At 42.4% G+C, this 27,837-nt stretch overlaps 1 protein-coding gene across 5 annotated transcripts in view; it reads left to right on the top strand.

Annotated features, from left to right (window-relative positions):
* Positions 1–27,837, top strand: part of diaph2 (diaphanous-related formin 2) — a 727,774-nt gene that overhangs the window by 523,841 nt on the left and 176,096 nt on the right. For all 5 annotated transcript variants that reach the window (XM_055927231.1, XM_055927234.1, XM_055927235.1 and 2 more), the window contains one exon: positions 11,441–11,564. In XM_055927231.1, coding sequence (XP_055783206.1) covers positions 11,441–11,564 — 124 coding nt within the window. The remainder of the gene's footprint in view (positions 1–11,440; positions 11,565–27,837) is intronic.

The following is a 27,837-nucleotide window of genomic DNA, read 5'->3' on the forward strand; positions in this document are numbered from 1 at the left end:
ATCTCGTGCCTGGGTATGTAGATGATCTAGTGTCTGGGTATGTAGGTGATCTAGTGTCTGGGTATGTAGGTGATCAAGTGTCTGGGTATGTAGGTGATCTAGTGTCTGGGTATGTAGGTGATCTCGTGTCTGGGTATTTAGATGATCTAGTGTCTGGGTATGTAGGTGATCTAGTGTCTGGACATGTAGGTGATCTAGTGTCTGGACATGTAGGTGATCTAGTGTCTGGACATGTAGGTGATCTAGTGTCTGGACATGTAGGCGATCTAGTGTCTGGGTATGTAGGTGATCTAGAGTCTGGGTATTTAGATGATCTAGTGTCTGGGTATTTAGATGATCTAGTGTCTGGACATGTAGGTGATTTAGTGTCTGGACATGTAGGTGATTTAGTGTCTGGACATGTAGGTGATTTAGTGTCTGGACATGTAGGTGATCTAGTGTCTGGACATGTAGGTGATCTAGTGTCTGGACATGTAGGTGATCTAGTGTCTGGACATGTCGGTGATCTAGTGTTTGGGTATGTAGGTGATCTAGTGTCTGGACATGTAGGTGATCTAGTGGCTGGACATGTAGGTGATCTAGTGGCTGGACATGTAGGTGATCTAGTGTCTGGACATGTAGGTGATCTAGTGTCTGGGTATGTAGGTGATCCGTTTGTAGAGAGACTGGCGAGGCTGCAGCAGATGATGTATGGATGGGAATGATGGGGCTCAGATTTGGTGAATTTAAGCAAAGCTCATCTTAGGGATGTGAGGCACGAGTCTTTCATTATAGTTGTTTCCCCTGCTATACTCGTAGGTCTGTGTGTTGTCTCAGTGAGTCAGGAATATGGCTATAGTTAAGCAATAATGCACGAGGGGGTGTGGTATATGGCCAATATACCACGGCTAAGGGCTGTTCTTAAGCACAACGCAATGCGGAGTGCCTGGATTCAGCCCTTAGATGTGGTATATTGGTCATATGTCACAAACCCCCGAGAAGCCTTACTGCTTAACTTTAGCCTTACTCCTGCTATTATAAACTGGTTACCAATATAATTAGAGCAGTAAAAAAATCATATTTAAATTTAAAAAATATGCCCGTGGAATACGGTCTTGATATACAATGGCTGTCAGCCAATCAGTATTCAGGGCTTGTACCACCCAGTTTGTAATAGTCAATACAGTGTGTACGGTGGGACTTGCGATGGACGTTCATGATATTATGAAATGTCACTTTTTACGTCACTCAATCAATTGCATAAACCGTTTCCGACTATGTGCAGACAATTTTCCCTCTGCTCATTAACATTTCAGATGTTAATCCAAGTTGTTTGTCTGATTACAATGATAACCGAGACTCTGCTGCCTAGCCTACCTTAAATTATTGGATTAGGTTTTCATAGCATCAGTGAGGATTTAACAGATTTCAATGGCTTACCATTACTCACAGTTCATTTCGGCAGCATATTCTAACCTTAGGTTTTGTTGCACACAAAAAATATATCTTGATTAAATTGGTAAATAATTCCTTAATGATAACGCTTTGTTAAGTGGGGGATTTGAGAGACAATACAAATGAAAAGAGTAAGTGGAGCGAAAGTAAAAAGGATTTATTTCCTTTATTTCCATCCCATTAACACACCATTGATGGGGAATTGTAATTATGCGTGTCTGTGTAGTGTGGATTTACACACCCTCCCCCTAAATGAAATTCATTGGATTGTGTGCAAACTATTTTCTGTTTGTTTTCTGGTACTCAGTTTTATTGATTTATTTATATCTGAGTATAATTGCGAAATTGTATTCATACTCTCTCTGCATATTGAAAAACTTATACATTTTCTCCTTGAGGAGCACCATTGAAAGTCATCCCATAAAAAGTTAATTGAATTGCAAGTCGATCACTCAAAATGAAAGTATATCGCCCAGAGTTAATAACATGCACTGAACTTTCATATTCCTGCATTTTACTGTACATGTATATTGCCTCATTTGTTCTTCACTTGGTGCCACCTTAAAGATTGTGTTCTTCTCCCTGGCTGGCTCGCTTTTCAGCGTCACGTGAACCTTGGGTAATCACGATGGACAATTTCAACTGCTTTACCACAGCAATAGTATCAAATTCACTCCTGCAACTGGAGCCGTTTGATTCACTCCTGCAACTGGAGCCGTTTGATTGACTCCTGCAACTGGAGCCGTTTGATTCACTCCTGCAACTGGAGCCGTTTGATTCCAGCTGAAAAGGGAAAACCGTATGTTGTCCAGGGGCGCAACTTTCATTGGGGACAGGGACAAGTCCCCCCACATTCTGAAATTGCACTTTTGTCCTCCCCCAGTTTATAATTGGAATGTAATACTAAAAAAGGCAACGGTGTGCTTTAGGAGCATGAGGACACCTCCGAGCGGGCGGGTAGACTGTTTGGAGTGTTTATCCCCCCCCACACATAAAAAAGTATGTCCCCCCCACTTCTAAAACCAAAGCTGCACCCCTGGTGTTGTCTCTCACTCTAACATCAGTATACTGGTGCATCCCTTGTCTATCTCTATCCCACTACATTTCATATTCATTTTCAGGTTGCCACCAGGTAAATGTAAAAGGCAAAGCATGTTTCTGTGTAACTGCAAATAGGTACCATGTCAGTCAAGCCGATGTGTGAGCAATGAGCACAAGTAGAAAATGTCAATGTCTCAAAAGAATTACCTCCAAATCTACAGCATTAGATTAATCTACAGTCAGCTAGCATTACAATTCAGTAGTTTCTTCTTCTCGTAAGCCACTAATCAATAGTCAATTTCAGCATAATGTGGAGAAGATGCACAATGGTTGAATGAACATCTATTTTGGTAATGCGTTGAAAAGCAGTCTTTTCAAGGTTGTCCTCTATTTCCACTTTGTGTTTCTACATGCAGCGGGAGGTGAATTGGAATCGTTGAGAATTTGGTGTGTGGAGTTAATCATCTGGGGCCGAGGTGAATTGAATAGCGCGCTGAAAGGTCTTCACTTGTAGGGTCTCTGGAGCTTGAAACTCATTTTACATCTGATTGAAGGGTTGATACTTCTGCCGTGGCCTCATACACTCCCCTTCTCACACCCCAAACTGCCTTCATTTGTCAAGGGAAGACTATAGTGAACTTTGTTCTATAGGCGCGCTAATGAACCTTTACTAGTGATGTGCCTTGTAATGTCGGTTCATATTTTTTGCTCCTCTTTCTCCACTGCGGTGTAAGTCTTCATTTGTCAAGTGATTAGCCGGGGCTCTGAATCATGCAAACACATATTAAATATGCCATATGAAATAAATGTTTAGGGGGAGGGGAGTTCCATTGTGCTTCTCCTTTGCTTTTCTGTTAAGTTTTACTTTGTTTGCACAAGTGTAGAGATTATTAAAAACTTTACTTTATGTCGCGACTGTGGCCATGTTCGAAAATAAACCAACGTTTTCTGTGTAACCTTTGACAGCAGCGCAAGAGCAGGGGATGAATTATCTGTGTCCTTTCTCCATGAATTCCAATTGAAAATGGTTTCTTCCAATAAATGACTGAATATAATGGTGACATCTTCACATTAGAGCACATGATTTGGTATTTTGTGTTGCACATTGTCTTGGTTTTATGATGAGCAGGGATTTTTTTTCACGGCAGTTTATTCTTGTAGCAAGTAGGACAGAGTGTAATGAAATAGTTCTCATCTGTCTCTTCCTCATGGAAATGACTAGTCCTCAGGGTGCTGGTATTATAGGTTAATACCACAGTAACGATGCTGTAAATCTGAAAGGTGTTGACCACGGAGGAGTTTGTGTCAATACAGAAAGAGCTTCCTTTCACTCTTGCTTCTTATTTCTTGTTCTATCCGTCTGTCTGTCTGCCTGTCTGTGTGTCTCTCTCAATTCAATTCAAGGGGATTTATTGTCATGGGAAACATATGTTAACATTGCCAAAGCAAGTGAAGTAGATAATAAACAAAAGGGAAATAAACAATAAAAATGAACAGTAAACATTATACTCACAGAAGTTCCAAAAGAATAAAGACATTTCAAATGTCATATTATGCATATATACAGTGTTGTAATGATGTGCAAATGGTTAAAGTACAAAATGGAAAATAAACATAAATATTGGTTGTATTTACAATGGTGTTTGTTCTTCACTGGTTGCCCTTTTCTTGTGGTAACAGGTCACAAATCTTGCTGCTTTGATGGCACACTGTGGTATTTCACGCAGTAGATATGCGAGTTTATCAAAATCAGGTTTGTTTTCAAGTTCTTTGTGGATCTGTGAAATATGTGTTTCTAATATGGTCATACATTTGGCAGGAGGTTAGGAAGTGCAGCTCAGTTTCCACCTCATTTTGTGGGCAGTGTGCACATAGCCTGTCTTCTCTTGAGAGCCAGGTCTGCCTTTGGCTGCCTTTCTCAATACCAAGGCTATGCTCACTGATTCTGTACATAGTCGAAGCTTTCATTAAGTTTGGGTCAGTCACAGTGGTCAGGTATTCTGACACTATGTACTCTCTATTTAGTGCCAAATAGCATTCTAGTTTGCTCTGTTTTTTTGTTAATTCTTTCCAATGTCTCAAGTAATTATATTTTTGTTTTCTCATGATTTGGTTGGGTCTAATTGTGTTGCTGTCCTGGGGCTATGTGGGGTGTGTTTGTGAACAGAGCCCCAGGGCCAGCTTGCTTAGGGGACTATTTCCCAGGTTCGTCTCCCTGTAGGTGATGGCTTTGTTATGGAAGGTTTGGGAATCGCTTCCTTATAGGTGGTTGTAGAATTTAACGGCTCTTTTTTGGATTTTGATAATTAGTGGCTAACGGCCTAATTTTTGGGGTGTTACGTTGTACTCGGAGGATATTTTTGCAGAATTCTGCATGCAGAGTCACAATTTGGTGTTTGTCCCATTTTGTGAATTCTTGGTTGGTGAGCGGACCCCAGACCTCACAACAATAAAGAGCAATGGGTTCTATAACTGATTCAAGTATTTTTAGCCAGGTCCTAATTGGTATGTTACTTTTTATATTCCTTTTGATGGTGTAGAATGCCCTTCTTGCCTTGTCTCTCAGATCGTTCACAGCTTTGTGGAAGTTACCTGTGGAGCTGATGTTTAGGCCAAAGTATGTATAGTTTTTTGTGTGCTCTAGGGCAACGGTGTCTAGATGGAATTTGTATTTTGTGGTGCTGGCGACTGGACCTTTTTTGGAACACCATCATTTTGGTCTTACTGAGATTTACAGTCAGGGCCCAGGTCTGGCAGAATCTGTGCAGTAGATCTAGGTGCTGCTGTAGGCCCTCCTTGGTTGGTGACAGAAGCACCAGATCATCAGAAAACAGTAGACATTTGACTTCAGATTCTAGCAGACTGTTCTAATGTCTTCTCCAATTTGTTGATATATATGTTGAGCATAAGCTGCATCCATGTCTCACCCCATGGCCCTGTGGAAGAAATGTATGTGTTCTTTTGCCAATTTTAACGACAGACTTTGTTTGTGTTCATGGATTTTATAATGTCATATGTTTTTCTCCCAACACCACTTTCCATTCATTTGTATAGCTGACCCTCATGCCAAATTTAGTCAAGGGCTTTTTTGAAATCAACAAAGAATGAGAAGATGTTGGCTTTGTTTTGATTTGTTTGTTTGTCAATTAGGGTGTGCAGGGTGAATATGTGGTCTGTCGTACGATAATTTGGTAAAAGCCAATTTGACATTTTCCCAGTATATTGTTTCAATTTAAGGGCTTTATTGGCATGGGAAACATATGTTAACATTGCCAAAGCAAGTGTCTCTAATTTGGTCATTCATTTGGCAGGAGGTTAGGAAGTGCAGCTCAGTTTCGTTCTCTCTCCCAGTCACACTCTCACTTTCTTTACATTAAGCATGCAAATCAAACACATTTCTAACCCCCAGAAATAGCTTGACAGCAAGATTATGTAAAGGATAATTGACATGGTTTTGCATGTGTAAGAAGTTACCTGGAAACACGCTCATCCAGCTTAGAAACACAGTGACAGAGATATTTAATGTGTGCTCTTAAATGACACTAGCAGGTTTTGCTGACAGCAGTTATTAGGATAATTCTACATGTCCCAGACATCCTTTCTCTGTGAAGAAGAGAGTATGTAGGCCTAGTGCTTGTGTTTTCTCTCCCTTTCCTGGTCCATAGGTAATGTGCATGTGGTAGATACCAGTGTTATGTTGAAAGTCATCCCCTGAAAACAGTATTATTTTGGTGCTAATTTTACTAATGATATCCCAAAAGGATCCCTACTGCATGCTGAACAGAGAGGAATGGTAGTCTTAGTCATGTAGATTTATTTGATAAAAAGCAGCAACTGACTTATAACAGGCCCTTCCTTTTAAAGTAACTTCAAAAGAGGCATTTACATATTTGGTCAAAAGGCCTTTGTTGTTTACATTGCTTGTCACTAGATACAAAGTGCAATCTGATTTGACTCCCTCTCTTTCTAATGGGCTTCTAAAGCTGTAATAAAGTTTACCCCTGAAAACACTCATTAACACTGCTTCATTTGAACATTTGACTTTCTTGGCCCATTCCCTAACTCTCATCCAAAATGTTAAAGTAAAGCCTTCCTGTAATGTGTCTGTGTGTAGCTGGTATAGATGAGTCAGGCGCAGGACAGCAGATATGAGTAATGTACGCAATTTTACTCAACAATAAACACAATTACACGTCAAATAAATCCAAGACCACAATAACGGACCGCAATACAATAAACAATCAGTCACAAACAAACATGGGGGAACAGAGGGTAAATAATGAACAAGTAATTGGGGGATTGAAACCAGGTGTGTAAGACAAGGACAAAACAAATGGAAAATGAAAAGTGGATCGGCGATGGCTAGAAGGCCGGTGACATCTTACGCCGCCCAAACAAGGAGAGGGGCCAACTTCGGCGGAAGTCGTGACACTTCCATTGCATAATTGTTTTGTGTTGAATAATGAATGTTGCTTTTAGTAGCCTACCCTCCACAATGCATTGCTTACGTAGCCTAGCGGTTAGAAGCATTGGGCTAGTAACCAAAAGGTTGCTGGTTCAAATCCCCTGGCCGACTAGGTGATAAATATGTCAATGTGCCCTTGAGAAAGGCACTTAAGCCTAATTGCTCCTGGTTTGCTGTCAATAATGGCTGATCACTGGCTCTGACCCTACTCTACAAGGGTGTCTGCACACAAAAAAATCTAATTCACACTTGTACAAAGGACAAATGTAAGCACCCACCTAATTATCTTATTATTATCTTATCTTAATTTACCTTATTAACAGGTGCATATACAAAGTTACAATTTACTATGGATAGTGCGCAGGAAATAATTAAAAGAGGAACATGTCAACCTTTGTATAAATCCAACTTTTAACATTGCAAATTGCTTCAGTTAAAAAATACTGCAATAGACAACTGCACAATATGTACATATGCTCTCTCCAGTCCCCAGACATTGTACTGTTAGGCTTCATCATATTACTGTAAATGAGTCTTCTGCAGAATCTCAGTTGGATAGTCCCCTGTGTGTCAGTGCCATGGCTACTGAAGCCATTAAAGATCAGCTACCTCGGCTGTGTTATTAGCCAAGCACTGCTGTCATTCAGACCCAGTCTATCAGAGTTTCCCTGAGCCCTTGGCAAATGATGAACGGTTCCCAGGTATGAAGCATCTGTGTGTATCTAATCTATTCATCTCTACCCGTCTGTCTGCCCACCTCCTAGCTCTTCATTTTTCCCTGCTATCTGTGCTGTCTCAGATCACACTGACAACAGCTGGTTTGCTCTCTCGGAGGCCCTATCAGTGCTGGCGTAGGGATGTGTTGACTGCGGGCGTGCCGCCGTCTCCCCATCCCCTAGTGTCCCCAGGAGTGAGACCTAACCCTTGGCTTCGTTGGCCTTGAATAGGGGCATAGCATATCCCCAGTCACCAGATCCCTCCAAGCACCACCAATGACCTCACCCTCCCGCATCCTCTGCATTGTTGCTGCTGTGGCTAGATTGATTTGTGGCCCCGGTGTGTATGTGACTGTGTGTGTCTCTGTGTACTGTAAGTGCTTCGTCCCTTCTCTCACTCGACACTGTGATTGTTAGAAAATAAATATAAAACCAGACGGGAGCTGTATAGTGTCTCTGTAAAGCAAGGCTAGGCTGCCCTGATGTCACTGAGACTACCCATGTCTTGATAGCCTCATTGGATGGGTTGGGAAACATAAAGGGTGTTGGCAAACCCTGACATGCCCTCCCATCATGTATGACTCACGGCAATACATGTAGAAGATGCAATGAGAGACAGGGTTTTATTTAAGCAGTAAGGCATAAGGGGCTGTGGTATATGGCCATCATACCAGGGCTAAGGGCTGTTCTCTGCACAACGCAACGTGGAGTGCCTGGATACAGCCCTTAGCAATTGGCCATATACCACAAACCCCAAAGGTGCCTTATTGTTATTATAAATTGGTTACCAACGTAATTAGGCGGCAGGTAGCCTAGTGGTTAGAGCGTTGGGCCAATAACCTAAAGGTTGCTGGATCGAATCCCCAAGCTTACAAGGTAAAATGTGTTGTTTTGCCTCTGAGCAAGGCAGTTAACCCACTGTTCCCCGGGCGCCAAATACGTGGATGTTGATTATGGCAGCCCCCCGCACCTCTCTGATTCAGAGGGGTTGGGTTAAATGCGGAAGAGACATTTCAGTTGAATGCATTCAGTTGTACACCCTTTTGCTTTCCCTAATTAGAGCAGTGAAAGTAAATGTTTTGTCATACATATGGTATACGGTGTGATATACCACGGGGGTCAGACAATCAGCATTCGGGGCTCGAACCACCTAGTTTATAATGCAGAATATACAGTGGCATCATATAGGCTAGACAAGGTAGGCTGAAAAAGCTATTGAATATGAAATGTGATGGGGGGACATTGCAAGACAGGTACATTGTGCAGATATGCTTTGAAGCAGGGTTTTATTATTGAAGATTTGAGTACGATACTGATAGGCGAGTTCAAAAAGCCATAGGAAATTAAACGTGGAGGCTTGATTTGAAATGTGAAGGTTTATCTAAATGGCATCGGAAGGCTTTGAACTAGTCAAGATGGAAGCACGTTCATTAAGGACGATACTTTTAACATACTGGACTTTGATCTTCTGTTCCATTTGCCCGGCTGTGCACTATGAGCTTTACCACAGCCCAATCCACTGTAACTCCATAGAAGTCAGATTGTTTAACTATTAGGCTATTATTTAATCCATCTTTTCAGTTTAGAGGAGGACTTGATAAATAGTCAACTCAGCAAAAAAAGAAACATCCTCTCACTGTCAACTGCGTTCATTTTCAGCAAACTTAACATGTGTAAATATTTGTATGAACATAACAAGATTCAACAACTGAGACATAAACTGAACAAGTCCCACAGACATGTGACTAACAGAAATGGAATAATGTGTCCCTGAACAAAGGGGTGGTCAAAATCAAAAGTAACAGTCAGTATCTGGTGTGGCCACCAGTTGCATTAAGTACTGCAGGGCATCTCCTCCTCATGGACTGCACCAGATTTGCCAGTTCTTGCTGTGAGATGTTACCCCACTCTCCCACCAAGGCACCTGCAAGTTCCCGGACATGTCTGGAGGGAATGGCCCTAGCCCTCACCCTCCGATCCAACAGATCCCAGACGTGCTCAATGGGATTGAAATCCGGGCTCTTCGCTGGCCATGGCAGAACACTGACATTCCTGTCTTGCAGGAAATAACGCACAGAATGAGCAGTATGGCTGGTGGTATTGTCATGCTGGAGGGTCATGTCAGGATGAGCCTGCAGGAAGGGTACCACATGAGGGAGGAGGATGTCGTCCCTGTAACGCACAGCGTTGAGATTGCCTGCAATGACAACAAGCTCAGTCCGATGATGCTGTGACACACTGCCCCAGACCATAACGGACCCTCCACCTCCAAATCGATCCCGCTCCAGAGTACAGGCCTCAGTGTAACGCTAATTTCTTCAACGATAAACGCGAATCCGACCATCACCCCTGGTGAGACAAAACCGTGACTCGTCAGTGAAGAGCATGTTTTGCCAGTCCTGTCTGGTCCAGTGACGGTGGGTTTGTGCCCATAGGCGATGTTGTTGCCGGTGATGTCTGGTGAGGACCTGCCTTACAACAGGCCTACAAGCCCTCAGTCCAGCCTCTCTCAGCCTATTGCGGACAGTCTGAGCACTGATGGAGGGATTGTGCGTTCCTGGTGTAACTCGGGCAGTTGTTGTTGTCATCCTGTACCTGTCCCGCAGTTGTGATGTTCGGATGTACCAATCCTGTGCAGGTGTTGTTACACGTGGTCTGCCACTGCGAGGACGATCAGCTTTCCATCCTGTCTCCCAGTAGCGCTTTCTTAAGCGTCTCTCAGTACAGACGTTGCAATTTATTGCCCTGGCCACATCTGCAGTCCTCATGCCTCCTTGCAGCATGCCTAAGGCACGTTCAAGCAGATTAGCAGGGACCCTGGGCATCTTTCGTTTGGTTTTTTTCAGAGTCAGTAGAACAACCTCTTTAGTGTCCTAAGTTTTCATAACTGTGAGCTTAATTGCCTACCATCTGTAAGCTGTAAGTGTCTTAACGACCGTTCTACAGGTGCATGTTCCTTAATTGTTTATGGTTCATTGAACAAGCATGGGAAACAGTGTTTAAACCCTTTACAATGAAGATCTGTGAAGTTATTTGGATTTTTACGAATTATCTTTGAAAGACAGGGTCCTGAAAAAGGGATGTTTCTTTTTTTGCTGCGTTTAGAAGTCTGTCTGATAAAAAGCCTGCAAAAGTTTGTTCTGTCTTCGGGTAATCTGGCGTAACCTCTTGGTAGTATCTACTCTGTGACGCAGACCCAGACAAAACAGGACTGACATCAGTCAGTGGCCGGAGCATTGACCCATATCTTTGCCTGTGACCAGTTCACACACTGTGGAGTCAAAGTCAGAAGTTTGTATCAATAACACTAAAGCCTATACTGCAGGCCTAACATGACACATGTTTCTACGCTCCTGTCCTGTCTGATCCCTTAAGACACTTACAAGTCTTTGAAGTTCCCACTTGAAAGGGTTGATCTGAATAGTAAGAGTCCAAAGGAACTTTGTATACAGTGGTTACAGACTGATTAACGAGCTCCAGCCCCTCTATCAAACACACACACTCGCCTTCCAGGCCACACAGATTGTAGTGCTGAGACAAAACTAAGATTATGGAGGGATCAAACTCAGGAAAAAAATATATGGAGTGATCAAATCCTAACCTCAGCCTAACCTCAGTTTAACCTCAGCCTATCCCCATCAAACAACACTGATTGGAACAATCTATATCAAAGAGATATTCATATTTAGAGAGATTCAGTTCATATGCAGTGTAGTGAAAATGATTTTCATTTCTATTGTTTATTAATATTATTAATATTAATGACGTCTCCATCTTTCTCCAGTTTCTGCCGAGATCCTGAAGAGCAGTCTCAGCACCATGGAGCGACACATCCAGAGGCTAGAAAATGACATTGAGAACTTCCCCAAGACGGACGACGAAAAGGATAAGTTTGTGGAAAAATTGTCCATATCCTTTTCATGCTTTTTATTGATTTCTCACATTGTCTTAATTGAATGTATCACGGATGTAGAAAGTAGACATGTTTTGGCCATTTGGCGCCTGTGGATTGTCCACCAGAGAGACTGTGCTGTGCTTGTGTTCTCCCGGGCAGGAAAGAGTAGTTAACGGCCATAAGTGTGGCTTGTGGCACCCGTGGGCTTAAAGGAATGGATATGGCTGCCTTCCCACTAGTGAGATGTTTATCAGATCTCCTCCTCCTCTACCCAACGTTCCCCAGAGAGAGTTCAGGCCTTGAGCTATTTTTACCGCTGCTCCACCACTGCCTCCCCTCGGGGTCTCTAATGAGGGCTCGTTCCCCCACGCGGACTTATCGCCCACCTCCTGATTTCATCTCCCAACCAGCCACAGGCCTCTCCACATAGACGTTCTGTAGACTATCACCTTTTGCAGCTCTTCTCTCGTTTTGATAACAGAGTGCTTTCACTTAAACTCAAGCGGTTCGGCTCTCGAATCAAATTAGTGATGCCTGAGCACTTCTCAGACTCCATTTTAAGAAGGAAGGAGCCTCGGCAGAAAAGGTTTGCCTAGTAATCTGGCACCTACAGTACAGACACTACAGGGTATAGAGTCTAATTGGTTGAAACCAAATCGGATGTCAATAGCTAGGGGCTATGATACCTCCTATCAATATATGTGTATTAAAACAGACAGCATTCCTATTTTATTTTTTTTTTTAATTGAACCTTTATTTAACTAAGCAAGTCAGTTAAGAACAAATTCTTATTTACAATGATGGCCTACCGGGGAACAGTGGGTTAACTGCCTTGTTCAGGGGCAGAACTACAGATTGTTACCTTGACGCTCTAACCACTAGGCTACCTGTCTCTAGGTGTGAGTTACCACATTTATTAAGGGAAAGCAAGAATCATTCAAGGGTAATTCATCAATTCAGGAGGCATTCCATATGTTCAATACTCACACTTGCATGTGACATGTTCCGGAACGTTAGCTGCTACTAAGTCTTTTTTTAAACCTCCGGCTTTGGACTGGATGTGTCAATGTGTAGTTCATACATGCAGAATCTAGGGCCAGATTTACTTTATAGCCTAAATTAGCCAGCAAATCCTTAGTTTGAAAGCAAGTGTTTTACTGGAGGCTGTGCTGGCCCCCACATAGGCCTGCCCCCTAACAATTTGACCATGAGCCTCAACCCCTTGCTATATGTGTGACAGCTTGGAAAGTGCACATGATGCACCCACACCACACCAGAGCAGAGAGAGAGAGCAAAGTGGTGCACATTTCTGCACAAGTTTCAGGGACCCCTTGAGGGCTACTTTCAACACTACTGGCTAAAAAGTGCACACAATTTCCGGAGAATCCCTTTAAGAAAGTGTTTAACCTTAATTTGAGCTTTTTGTTAGCTTGCAATTTGTTTTAGAGCTTTTAGCTGACATAAGAGTAATAGCTGCCTAACACATCAGAAATTTGCTCCTAGTCAAAGATTGGCACTTAATCTGTGTACATTTTATATCTTTAAAAAATAGAGGCTTCGGCAAAAACCTCCCCTGCAGCTCTGAACCAAGACAGGGAGGAAAGGCAGCTCAGGGCCCCTGATGTCTGTATCGATTCTGGGGCTCCGTGGAGGATGTCAGCTTGACTGAGAGGAAATGGAGAACTGCATATATACTGGAGTAGTGCTCCCCCTCACTGTCTGAATCGTGTCCCCAGAGAGTAAGAGGGAGAGAAGCTGCCTGGCCATGAATGGAAACGCCCCACTTCCCCGTCTCACCTGATCTGGCATCAGAGTGGAAATGGAACCTCAGTCGTATTTGGCCGAACCAATTTTAGTTACTGCCTCATTGTGAAAAAAGCAAAGAGAGGAAAACATTTAAAAATGGTTTTCTTACCTCCATTTTGTACCATTCCAACCTCCTTCCACTCTGTGTTCAGCCAGGTTAAGGGTGACACAGCTGCACTCGCTCCTTTGCGCGTGACAGAGTAGGCATTCTTACCTTACTAAAGAAAGCCAGAAAGCTGTTTTACTGTCCCTTTATGGCGCCCACGATCGATGAGGGGAGTCGAGGTGATTCAAGTGGTAAGGTGGAGAGCGTATCGGTGTTTATCAGACCTCTCTCATGCTGTCTGTGTCTGTCTCTCCCCGTTAGTAATCACCTCTCACTGTGTCTCTGTATCTCCCTGTCAGCAATCACCTCTCTCTGCATCTCTGTCTCTCCCCGATAGCAATCACCTCTCTCTGTGTCTCTGTCTCTCCCCGATAGCAATCACTTATCTCATGCTGTCTCTGTCTCTCCCCGTTAGTAAACACCTCTCTCTGTGTTTCTGTCTCTCCACATTAGCAATCACCTCTCTGTGTCTCTGTCTCTCCCCGTTAGCAATCACCTCTCTCTGCGTCTCTCTCCCCGTTAGCAATCACCTCTCTCTGCGTCTCTGTCTCTCCCCGTTAGCAATCACCTCTCTTATGCTGTCTGTGTCTCTGTCTCTCCCCGTTAGTTAACACCTCTCTCTGCGTCTGTCTCTCCCCGTTAGCAATCACCTCTCTCTGCATCTCTCTCCCCGTTAGCAATCACCTCTCTCTGCGTCTCTGTCTCTCCCCGTTAGCAATCACCTCTCTTATGCTGTCTGTGTCTCTGTCTCTCCCCGTTAGTTAACACCTCTCTCTGCGTCTGTCTCTCCCCGTTAGCAATCACCTCTCTCTGCGTCTATGTCTCTCCCCGTTAGCAATCACCTCTCTTATGCTGTCTGTGTCTCTGTCTCTCCCCGTTAGTTAACATCTCTCTCTGGGTCTCTGTCTCTCCCCGTTAGTAAACACTTCTCTCTGTGTCTTTGTCTCTCCCCGTTAGCAATCACCTCTCTGTGTCTCTGTCTCTCCCCGTTAGTAAACACCTCTCTCTGGGTCTCTCCCTGTTAGCAATCACTTCTCTTATGCTGTCTGTGTCTCTGTCTCTCCCCGTTTGCAATCACCTCTCTCTGTGTCTCTGTCTCTTCCCGTTAGTAAACACCTCTCTCTGTGTCTCTGTCTCTTCCCGTTAGTAAGCACTTCTCTTTCTGTCTTTGTCTCTCCCCGTTAGCAATCACCTCTCTCTGTGTCTCTGTCTCTCCCCGTTAGCAATCACCTCTCTCTGTGTCTTTGTCTCTCTTCATTAGCAATCACCTCTCTTTCTCTCACTCACTAGAGTGGGTTTGACCTGCGTGTGACCTTTTTCTTGGTAATGAAGTAATGCAGTTCATCTGCTAGTCAAAATAACAAGGTGTTTGGTAAACATGGCTCTTCTGTGACCCTGCTCGAATCAATTCACATGATTAGGCATCAGGGGTAATTCGCAAGTTTTCTAAATAAAATATGCTTAGTGTTCGGACTTGAATTTCTTTGTACTGTAGCATCCAATCTGAACACACTTCTCCAGGTGTGTTGAATGATTCACGCCCCTTCAGCTTTTTCTGTACCATTCGTGCTTCTACAGCTGCATTGCTTGCTGTTTTGGGTTTTAGGCAGGGTTTCTGTATAAGCACTTTGGCTTTATGAATACATTTGATTGATTGATGATGTTGAACTGTGAAAGGATGTAAGTTGGGTTTGCCTTGACTCATCCTACTATCTTCTTATCTCTTTGAACCTTAAAGTTAACATGACCAGTAGCATTGCGAAAAGCTTGGCGACAGCTAGTCTTCCTTGGGTCCGACACATAACGAAGAAGACATTACAGACAAGAACACTTTACAATGTATGTACATTTTAAACATTAACATAGACATTACAGACATACTGTGTATAATATTAGAGGCACACACAAAACAATCCAACTAAATAATAATAATGTGTGGTGTGTTGGAGTGTGTGTGTGTGCGTGCATATATCAGAACTATAGTTGTGCCCAAAGGTAACAGAGGGAAGTGAAAACATATTAGATAAAGAGATAAAAGAGACAATGCTTGATTTTCCCAGGTTTTTAGTGCTATATTTTATTTTGCCTTTGGCTTAGATAACCGTAATCGGTGTAACACAGTTTAGGGTGTGTGAAACTGACAGTTTGAAATATTCCCTGCCATATGTTTTTGGTTTGACATTTCCTTTTGTGAAGATAAGTCTGACATACCTTTTTAAACTTCCTACTGGGATTAAAGGACGCTTATGCCTTGAAACATGACAGATGAAACAACAACAACGAAAGCAGCAGCTAAAGTCATGCATTTGATGGTTGAGCAACCCTGTAAAAAGTTTTCACTGTAGAGCACATTGATGAATGAGGAAGTGCGTGTACGTGTGCGTGCGTGCGTGCGTGCGTGCGTGTGTGTGTACTTGTGTTTGACAGAGTCTCTTTGGCCTTTTTTGGAAGACTTGCAGGTGTTGCCTAGTCTTGCTAACACCAGTCGCTCTACGTCCTTGATGCACAGCTCACTGTGTAGTCACGTGGGTCGCGCGTCACCCAGACTAATTGTTTCCTAGTTAGGTTTTAAAACGTAACAATAAATGTCTTAAAACAGCACAACTTTAATTACCTTCTTCAGGTTTTTATAATGAATACAATTATGCTAAACGTTTCTAATTAATTGAGGTGGCTTTGTGATGGCTTTTATGAGATAGAACTCAATTTGACTTCTTGCAATTTCAATTAGAATGTCTATATATGTAGTTCCTTCGGAAAGTATTCAGACCCCTAGATTTTTTCATGTTACAGCCTTATTCTAAAATGTATTTACTTTTTTTTAATCAACACACAATACCCCACAATGACAAAGCTAAAACAGGTTTAAAAAAAAAAAATAACTGTATTAAAAATAATAAACAGAAATGAGCTCAGGTTTCCATTGATCATCCTTGATGTTTCTACAACTTGATTGGAGTCCACCTGTGGCAAATTCAATTGATTGGACATGATTTGGAAAGGCACACACCTATCTATGTAAGGTCCCACAGTTGACAGTGCATGTCAGAGGAAAAACCAAGCCATGAGGTTGAAGGAATTGTCTGTAGAGCTCCGAGACAGGATTGTGTTGAAGCACAGATCTGGGGAAGGGTACCAGAAAACGTCTGCAGCATTGAAGGTCCCCAAGAGCACAATGGTCTCCATCATTCTTAAATAGAAGACGTTTGGAATCACCAAGACTGTTCCTAGAGCTGGCAGCCCGGCCAAACTGAACAATCGGGGGAGAAGGGCCTTGGTCGGAGGAGGTGACCAAGAACCCGACGGTCACTCTGACAGAGCTCCAAAGTTCCTTTGTGGAGATGGGCAAACCTTCCAGAAGGACAACCATCTCTGCAGCACTCCACCAATCAGGCCTTTATGGTAGAGTGGCCAGACGGAAGCCACTCCTCAGTAAAAGCCACCTGACAGCCCACTTGGAGTTTGCCAAAAAGCACCCAAAGACTCTCAGACCATGAGAAACAAGATTCTCTGGTCTGATGAAACCAAGATTGAACTCTTTGAATGCCAAGCTTAACATCTGGAGGGAACCTGGCACCATCCCTACAGTGAAGCATGGTGGTGGCAGCATCATGCTGTGGGGATGTTTTTCAGCGGTAGGGATTTGGAGACTAGTCAGGATCCAGGCAAAGATGGACAGAGCAAAGGACAGAGAGATCCTTGATGAAAACCTGCTCCAGAGCACTCAGGACTTCAGACTGGGGCGAAGGGTCACCTTCCAACAGGACAGCAACCCTGAGCACACGGCCAATACAACGCAGAAGTGGCTTCGGGACAAGTCTCTGAATGTCCTTGAGTGGCTCAGCCAGATCCCGGAGTTGAACCCGATCTAACATCTCTGGAGAGACCTGAAAATAGCTGTGCAGCAACGCACCCCATCCAACCTAACAGAGCTTGAGAGGATCTGGAGAGAAGAATGTGAGAAACTCCCCAAATACAGGTGTGCCAAGCTTGTAGCGTCATACCCAAGAAGACTTGAGGCTGTAATTGCTGCCAATGGTGCTACTGAGTAAAGGGTCTGAATACTTATGTAAATGTGGTATTTCTTTATTTTCTATTAGCAAAATTTAAAATAAAATAAAAAACTGTTTTTGTCAATAAGGATTATTGAGTTTCGTTTGATGAGGGGGGAAAAAATATTTTATCATTTTTAGAATAAGGCTATAACCTAATAACATGTGGAAGAAGTCAAGGGGTCTGAATACTTTTGGAAGGCATAATGAATTCCTCAAATAAATGAATTCACTTGCCGTAGTCAGCTTTCAAACTGCTGCATTTACCAGTTCATATCTACAGTCGTTATCTACTAAAGAAGACAGCCTGAACCCATTCCTTATACTTGTTGGCATCACAAACAGCCCAGCGGAGGTACTTCATTTAGCTTTATTGAAACATTTTTCTCCTTCCATTACTGTAATGTATGCAAATGACTGAATAGGGTGTTTGTTCAGCAGTTTAGTGATCTTTATCAGATTTAGGAGAGCCCACTAAGGCTGGGAATAGAGGCATTGGCCCCTGGGGGCTCCTAATTCACTGGAGAGGCTTGGGTGATCCCAGACCCCCCAGTACAGATCTATGACTGGTGGATATGACGAAATAGGACCCTGGGGAAGGGACAACCTATAGGGACTATGGATAGCGTGGATACTGGGCTGTTAATGGGAGATAGGTGGGTCGCCGCGACGATGAGAGGCCGGACCGAACGTTGATGGATAGGCGGCCCCTGTCTTAATAGATCTCCCGCCGCGGTACTCGACTCCATAATTCAGCCCGCTGATAGTTAGCTTAACCTTTCGGCTTCCTAGGGACCCGAGAAGTTGAAATCAGCTGGTGTCATTTTTGAAGCCCCCTGACACATTAAGACCTGTAGCTGTGCTCTGGTCACGTGGGGCGATAACTCAATACATTAGCTATGCGCTGTATAGAAGTAAGTTTACAGCTAAAACTATCAGTTCTTGGCTACAGTAACTCCTCACAAGTATAATAGTGTTTAAGCCAACTGATTTAAATAGCAGAACATGCAAACAGATAAATTGCATTGTCTTCTCATCATAGAATGTTATATACACATAAAGACAGGAAGTTAATTAATGTATTAACGTAAACTCACGTAAACTCGTCATCGCCTTGGTCCGTACAATTGCCCTTATTTTATCGCCCCAAAAACGTAATACTTCCAGATCAACTGTAATGTCAATACCATTGTAAAGCACAATTTCTCCCCTTTCCAACAGAATCAATTACATGACCTAAACACTGCCCGTTTCTGCATAATTCAAGCAGGCAATGAGCCCTGTCGGGTCTTTTTAAAAATGGCGGGTGGGGAAGCGAAACTAATGCGTGATATTGAGAAGGTGAGATTGTTTGGAAAATTGTTTTTTTTCACTCGATCTGTCCAACTTATCACTTTATCGTCTCTAAAATGTAAATAAAACACTATAAAGAGTTAATATAATGTGTGATTACATACCTATTTGAAGGTTTGTGTCGAATTTGAATCAGGTTTTTAGGTCTGTGCTAAAGGGATCTTAGAAGTAAACAACGGCTTTGAGAATGATGATCACATGCAATGATAACGCAAAAAATGACTAGGTATCCCCCCCTTACCCCCGTCACTGTCCATTTCTTGTTTTTAAAGGATGAGAGAAGTGCTACACCTGGTGGAGAGAGATTGTAAAGACAGAAATTGTTGCTTTTTCCGTGCTGTACGTTACGACATGACACGCCACGATGTAACGGAGGGTCCGTTTTTTCAACTTTTCTCCAATACTATAGAGCTATTACCCTGTGAATCAACACTTGAATAGAAACCTAGTTCATACCCCCGATTTTGAAGCCAACACAGTCGCTACAGTCCCATTCGTTTTCTTTGTAGCCTCGTTTGAATGTTGCGGTTGCGCACATTTGTACGGAATGGGGTAAGTTTACGTTACCTCCCTCATATTATACCTACAACCATGTATTGGAGGGATGCAACTATAAAAAATAAAGTCTATAACTCAATTGGAGGGATGCACCACCATTATTCCACAAGAAATTCCATAATTTGATGTTTTGTTGATGGTGGTGGAAAATGCTGTCTCAGGTTTCAGAATCTCCCGTAAGTGTTCAAATGGGTTGAGATCTGGTGACTGAGATGGCCAAGGCATATGATTTACATCATTTTTATGCTTATCAAACCATTCAGTGACCAATCGTGCCTTGATGATGGTGGCATTGTCATCCTATGGGGGCATAGCCATGGTAGCGAGAATGGCCTGCCCAGCATTTTATACATGACCCTAAGCATGATGGGATGTTAATTGCTTAATTACATCAGGAACCAGACTTGTGTGGAAGCACCTGCTTTCTATATACACTGAACAAAAATATAAACGCAACTTGCTACAATTTCAAAGATTTTACTGAGGTACAGTTCACGAATGGAAATCAGTCAATTGAAATAAATTCATTTGGCCCTAATCTATGGATTTCACATGACTGGGAATACATATATGCATCTGTTGGTCACATATACCCTACCGGTCAACATTTTTAGAACACCTACTCATTCAAGGACTTTTCTTTATTTTTACTATCTTATATATTGTAGAATAATAGTGAAGACATCAAAACTATGAAATAACACATATGGAATAATGTAGTAACCAAAGAAGTGTTAAACAAATCAAAATATATTTTATATTTGAGATTCTTCAAATAGCCACCCTTTGCCTTGATGACAGCTTTGCACATTCTTGGCATTCTCTCAACCAGCTTCACCTGGAATGCTTTTCAAACAGTATTGATGGAGTTCCCACATATTCTGAGCACTTCTTGGCTGCTTTTCCTTCACTCTGCGGTCCAACTCATCCCAAACCATCTCAATTTGGTTTCAGGTTGGGGGATTGTGTAGGTCAGGTCATCTGATGCAGCACTCATCACTCTCCTTCTTGGTCAAATAGCCTTTACACAGCCTGGAGGTGTGTTGGGTCACTGTCCTGTTGAAAAACAAATGATAGTCCCACTAAACCCAAACCAGATGGGATGGCGTATCGCTGCAGAATGCTGTGTTAGCCATGCTGGTTGTGTGCCTTGAATTCTAAATAAATCACAGACAATATCAGCAAAGCACCCCCACACCATCACACCTCCTCCTCCATGCTTTATGGTGGGAAATACACATGCGGAGATCATCCGTTCACCCTCACCGCGTCTCACAAAGACACGTCGGTTGGAACCAAAAGTCTCCAATTTGGACTCCAGACCAAAGGACAACTTTCCACTGGTCTAATGTCCATTGCTTGTGCTTCATGGCCCAAGCAAGTATCTTCTTCTTATTGGTGTCCTTTAGTAGTGGTTTCTTTGCAGCAATTAAACCATGAAGGCCTGATTCACACAGTCTCCTCTGAACAGTTGATGTTGAGATGTCTGTTACTTGAACTCTGTAAAGCATTTATTTGGGCTGCAATTTCTGAGGCTGGTAACTCTAATGAACTTAACCTCTGCTGCAGAGGTAACTCTGGGTCTTCCTTTCCTTTGGCGGTCCTCATGAGAGCCAGTTTCATCATAGCGCTTGATGGTTTTTGCGACTGCACTTGAAGAAACTTTCAAAGTTCTTGAAATTTTCCGTACTGACTGACCTTAAGTAATGATGGACTGTTGTTTTTCTTTGCTTACTTGCGCTGTTCTTGCCATAATATGGACTTAGCTCTATTTGGTAAAAGACTATCTTCTGTATACCCCCCCTACCTTGTCGCAACACAACTGATTGGCTCAAACACGTTAAGAAGGAAAGACATTCTAAAAATTAACTTAAGGCACACCTGTTAATTGAAATGCATTCCAGGTGACTACTTCATGAAGCTGGTTTAGAGGGTGCCAGGAGTGTGCAAAGTTGTCATCAAGACATTGGGTGGCTATTTAAAGAATCTCAAATATAAAATATATTTAGGTTTAACACTTTTTTGGTTAGTACATGATTCGATATGTGTTATTTCATAGTTTTAATGTCTTCACTATTACTCTACAATGTATAACATATTAAAAATAAAGAAAAACCCTTGAATGAGTAGGTGTTCTAAAAAAATGTACCGGTAGTGTACCTTAAAATTTAAATATAGTGGCGTGGATCAGAAAATCAGTTAGTATCTGGTGTGACCACCATTTGCCTCATGCGGTGCGACACTTCGCATAGAGTTGGTCAGGCTGTTGATTGTGGCCTGTGGAATGTTGTCCCACTCCTCTTCAATGGCTGTACAAAGTTGCTGGATATTGACAGAAACTGCAACATGATGTTGTACACGTCAATCCAGAGCATCCCAAACGTGCTCAATGGGTGACATGTCTGGTGAGTATGCAGGCCAGGGAAGAACTGGGACATTTTCAGCTTCCAGGAATTGTGTACAGATCCTTGCAACATGGGGCTGTGCATTATCATGCTGAAACGTGGTGATGGTGGCGGATGAAGGGCAAGACAATGGGCCTCAGGATCTCATCACGGTATCTCTGTGCATTCAAATTTCCATAGATACAGTAAAATGGCAATTTCAATGCCACCATGGGGCTCTCTGTTCACAACGTTGACATCAGCAAACTGCTCGCCCACACAACGCCATACAGATTGTGTGACTGTGTAACGTTAACTCAGTAACCCCAGACAGACTCAGCCCACACACACGTACACACACACAAACACAGATTCCCTCTCCCCTGGCCCCAGGGCTACACTGTCATACCACCCACATGACTTGTGCATTGACAGATGCATTTACGCAGGTAGCACCCTCTGTTGTTCAGCAGCGTGTCAGTGTGAAAGGACGTTATATGTGTGTTTGGGGGAGTGGTCAGTCAATATACAGTACTGCAATCAGGGTACAGACTTTACCGCTTCAAACCAAGAGAACCACTAACAGTATTGTAATGGAGTAATTCAGTTAAATACAATGCCAAATGAGTCTTTTGGGTTTTCAGAGTAGACAACAACAGTGGTCATTCTGTTTTATTACCAGTTGACACTTAGTCTAATGTACCACTGCTAGCTGCATTTCCTTTTATAACTCAGAGTGCTATTGATTAACTGGGAGCTATACTCACTTTTATAACTAAGATGTTGTTGTTGCTTAAATTCGTACTAATTTGTAAACAAAGGATGACTGGTATTAAATTACCTCATGGGTAAGTCACCTGTAAAGATTTAGCTACGCTGTCGAGATGGAAACTTGACAAATATACCTTTGCCATTATGGATGATAATTAGATCTAATGTGTTTCATTACCAAAATGTAATACGCCCTTATAATCCGGCTAATTTGTTGATGTTTGTACTTCCTCATAGAAGGAAACCAGGTCAACAGATTGTGGTGGCATTTTCAGTTCAATGTTTACCTCACCATCGTGCTCTTTCTGTAAGCACTCTCCTTTATTAATCAAATTCACTGTAAATGTTGTGGCCAATTAATTCATACTTGCAGCACAGATAAGCGCTGGAGCTTTTTAACTAAGCAGAAACTCAAACCAAAGTAAATAATTAGAAGAGTGGGAAAAAATGACAGTTAACAAAAAAAAAACATATCTCGTTAACCCTCTGTGGCTATCTGGTTACTGGTAGACTAGTGTCTCTACTTAGTATTGTCTCAACATAGACACTATAGAGACAGCCATCTTGCAGAAACAAGTTTCATTCACTATGTTTCACAGGAGACGTTACGATTTTAATTAAGCAACTTTAAAGGTGCATTATGCAGAAATCGCTCCGCCATTTCCTGGTTGTTCAAATTCTAATAATTTGCCTAATTTCGTAGTATGTGACAAAACAAGCAAGTAAAGTGTCGAGAATCGTTTTACCATCTAAACTGCTGTGAAATATATTTTCCATAACCAAAAATATTGTATTTTCAGCTGTTTGAAGCTGGTGTACAAAACCGAATGTCAAATAAGGAAAAACAAAACTTAAGAACGGGAGGCATAGAAATAGTGCATATAGAACAGATCTACCGCTTCTTAGACCTGCTTTCAATGAGAATTACATAACTATAACTAACTTTTCTGTGTACATTTGGTCGGGTCGCCCAAAAAGTTACATAATAAGCTTTAATAAGTGTCGATCGAATGAACAAATTCTGCCAAAAATGGTAAGAATAATTGCATTCTAATAATGATCGTCATAAAGAGGGGCAGGGAAACACTAAAGGGATTAGCTTGCGCGTGTGATTATGTTGCCGTCGTCCACCAATGTTTACTTGGAAATGGCATCCAAGGCCATGTGTTTTGTGTGCTATGATTTTTCATAATGCTAATATAACAATTATCTTGGATTGCATTGGTGTGTGGCTTGGTGGAGGATACGTGTCTGAATGAGAGAAGGGAAGCTCGATGGCTGCTTCTTCAAATCCCATTTTGACTAACAATGCCACCCAACAATAAACGCCCATGAATTGGGGAGATGACGGCTGTATTTGTATTGTAGTGATTAGAATGGTATTTAACACAACATTAATACCCATTGATAATGAATGTAACAGTGTCTTAATTATTTGCGGTGGGAGTGGTTTAGAGTTTAGAACTGAACTCAGCCACACATTGAGTTGATAAAATTTACATTTGGACATAAAGTATATTCTACACGAATCACAAATGCACTTTGAACTTTAAACAAAAATCACCTGTAGCTATCATACTCATAGTTCTACCAATACCTATTAAACAATGTTACTGTTTTCTTGTCAGGATCAATGCAATTAATCTCAGTGTTATAGGAAACTCACTCAGTTACTGATGTTTTTCAAATAACTGTTTTTCTATAGTCTTTCTAAGTTACTTTCTTGGTTTCCGTAGGTGGATGGGTGAAGTTCATTCACTCACACACATCACATATTACATACACACACACACGTCCACAGTGTATTCCACTCCAACCGAACTGACACATTCACATAGAGGACACATGTTTCTCTTATTATCAACAGCCAACCCTATTTTGTCACTCCTTAGATGTTAGCTGCCTGCCTTCACGGCCCCAGACGCCAGGACGTCTCAATGTGCCGTGTCATTATGCGAGTGAATTCCCCAGAAATTCTCCAATCAGTGTCTTGTTAGGCTGTGACACCGGGGCTGATGTGGCAGGTCCATTAGTCAGTAGAGTTAGCTGACAGGCTGCCTGGCCTTCTGGCTCCCTAGGGATGGATGGAGAGCCAGAGAAAGGGGTGGGGGGGGGGGGGTAAGGCTCCAGTAGACTGACCCAGGTTTAACCTCTCCTTCCTCCTGGGTGACTCCCCTGTCATATACCCTCTGATCAAGCCTCAGTTCCCTGCCTGCCAGTCGGGGGTCCCGGAGGGATAGACCTCCAAGCCCCGGGCTTCTCCATAGGGATCCCGTCCCGCATGGCCCTACCATGTCCTAGGATGCCCTCACACAAACAGCTGGATGTCGTCGAGCGGGAATGGAAATGCATGTCTGTCCTACATGGTCAAGGGTTGAACTAGATACGTTGTATTTTAGTACCTGACTAGATTTTGTATTTACACATAACCTGATACCAAGTAGCCAGCCGGCTCCAGTCTGCACCTCATTACCCCCCACCCCCAAAAGGTCTTCACGCTGGGCAATAGACAGAGCACAGTCGGACCCATTTGTCATGGGCTCCTGTGTTTAATGCAAAGCCCCTCAGCACTTGTTGCTGCAGTACTAATCCTTCTGTATAGACACTAACTCATCTCTTTCTCACTCTCTGTCCCTCTCGCTCTCAGCCTTCCCATTCTCCCACCGTCATGCCTCATAATTTCACTTTCATTTGATGTTTTAATGAAATTCCGTACCCCCTCTCTATAGAATTGGCACCATTGTAGGCAGATTATTCTATCAAATGCCAATGGGGAGGGGAAACCTCGATTGGCAGTGTTTGTCTTCTTGAAGTGAGACATTTTTACTTTTTGTTTCAGCACATGACACCCCGTCAGTTGAGAATTTGAGATGTATGCTAGGTTTAATGGCTGGGAATGTGTTTCAGGAAACTGACGATAAACAAATGGCACGTTGAATGGCAGTGTAACTTTAACTTCTTTGGGGTAGGGGGCAGTATTTTCACATCTGGATGAAAAGCATGCCCAGAGTAAACTGCCTGCTACTCTGTCCTAAAAGCTAGAATATGCATATAATTAGTAGATTTGGATAGAAAACACCCTGAAGTTTATAAAACTGTTTGAATGATGTCTGTGAGTATAACAGAACTCATATGGCAGGCAAACACCTGAGAAAAAATACAACCAGGAAGTGGGAAATCTGAGGTTTTTAGTTTTTCAAGTCTTTGCTTATCCAAGATACAGTGGAAATGTGATCATGTTGCACTTCCTAAGGCTTCCACTAGATGTCAACAGTCTTTAGAACCTTGTTTGATGCTTCTACTGTAAAGTGGGGGCGAATGAGAGGGGATTGAGTAAGGTCTGCCATGAGCTGACCATGCACGTTCATGTGAGAGCGACCTGCTTTCAATCGCATTTCTGAAGACCGGAATTCTACGGTTGGAACATTATTCAAGATTTATGTTAAAAACATCCTAAAGATTGTTTCTATACTTCGTTTGACATGTTTCTACGGACTGTAATATGACTTTTGCCTGGACCTGCCCTCCAAGGAGGAATTTGGACATAAATTATGGACATTATCGAACAAAATAAACATTTATTGTGGAACTGGGATTCCTGGGAGTGCATTCTGATGAAGATCATCAAAGGTAAGTGAATATTTATAATGCTATTTCTGACTTCTGTTGACTCCAACATGGCGGATATCTCTTTGGGTTGATTTGTCGTCTGAGCGCCGTACTCAGATTATTGCATGGTTTGCTTTTTCCGTAAAATGTTTTTGAAAATCTGACACAGCGGTTGCATTAAGGAGAAGTGGATCTAAAATTCCATGTATAACACTTGTATTTTCATCAACATTTATGATGACTATTTCTGTAAATTGTTGTGGCTCTCTGCAAAATCACCGTACTGAACAGAACGCGCCAATGTAAACTCAGATTTTTGGATATAAATATGAACTTTACCGAACAAAACATACATGTATTGTGTAACATGAAGTCCTATGAGTGTCATCTGATGAACATCATCAAAGGTTAGTGATTCATTTTATCTCTATTTCAGCTTTTTGTGACTCCTCTCTTTGGCTGGAAAAATGGCCGTGTTTTTCTGTGACTTGGCTCTGACCTAACATAATCGTTTGGTTTGCTTTCGTCGTAAAGCCTTTTTGAAATCGGACACTGGCTGAATTTACAACAAGTGTATCTTTAAAATGGTGTAAAATACATGTATGTTTGAGGAATTTTAATTATGGGGTTTCTGTTTTGAATTTGGCGCCCTGCAGTTTCACTGGCTGTTGACGAGGTGAGACGCTACCGTCCCACATACCCTAGAGAGGTTAACATGTCATTATGCATTGTTACAACTCATTTCCGGAAATTATGATAACCAGCTAATACCTCTGCTGATGCACCGGTTATGTGTAAAATGAGAAGTGGAAGTGTACTTAACGCTGGTGGGTGATATACTGAGGAGATGGCTGAACATGTATTCCACGGCAGACAGCGATATATTCACCAGTGGCGCCATTTATTGTGCTTTATTGCAAATAAGTACCACTGGGCAGGGCCCAAAGCACAGGGGAGGGCTCCTTGATTAAAGGCCCTGCGTATCATTAGTCGAGTCCCTGTAGCTGCCTAGATGAAAGCCTGCTGTAAAATGTAAATCGAATGAATTCCCAAACATTTCCCCACATATGTTTGTTATTATTTTCCTGCTGAAAGTGTCTAGGGAATACTAGCCCGTTCTGATTTCTGCCTTGGCTCCGTTATAGCCAGTTGTAACCTAACGTTCTACTGCTATCCGTGACTCTCAGTCCTCTGATCCTGACAACGCTGTAGGATCAGTGTCTCCACAATCCACAAATGGCTTCGGGTTGTCGTCTCTCTTCCTGCCCATTCATATATGTGCATTGGCATACTATTAGCCAGATTTATTGATTTCGTTTTCATGCTTTAAACCAATTAGGAGGTTCATTATGCAAATCAAGTCTACTTATTACCACCAAGTTACTAATTGATTGTGAGATATATTGTCGATTTCAGACTTGACTCCTTAGACAGGATTTGGTCTTCAACTGTCTTAGCGCGCCTTTGTATAAATGCAATTATGAAAGAGCAGAGACAACCGAGCCAACGCAAAGCCAGGTGCATTCAGTAGAGCATGTTGTGAGACATTCAGATAGAAAGGTACTATGTAGCTACAACAGACGCCGCTCTCTGACATGTAGAGTCAAGGATTTCATTACTTTTCTAGCTGCATCGTTCCCAAAATGG

This window comes from Salvelinus fontinalis, chromosome 6 (genome assembly GCF_029448725.1).
Source record: "Salvelinus fontinalis isolate EN_2023a chromosome 6, ASM2944872v1, whole genome shotgun sequence".
Classification (NCBI taxonomy): Eukaryota; Metazoa; Chordata; class Actinopteri; order Salmoniformes; family Salmonidae; genus Salvelinus; species Salvelinus fontinalis.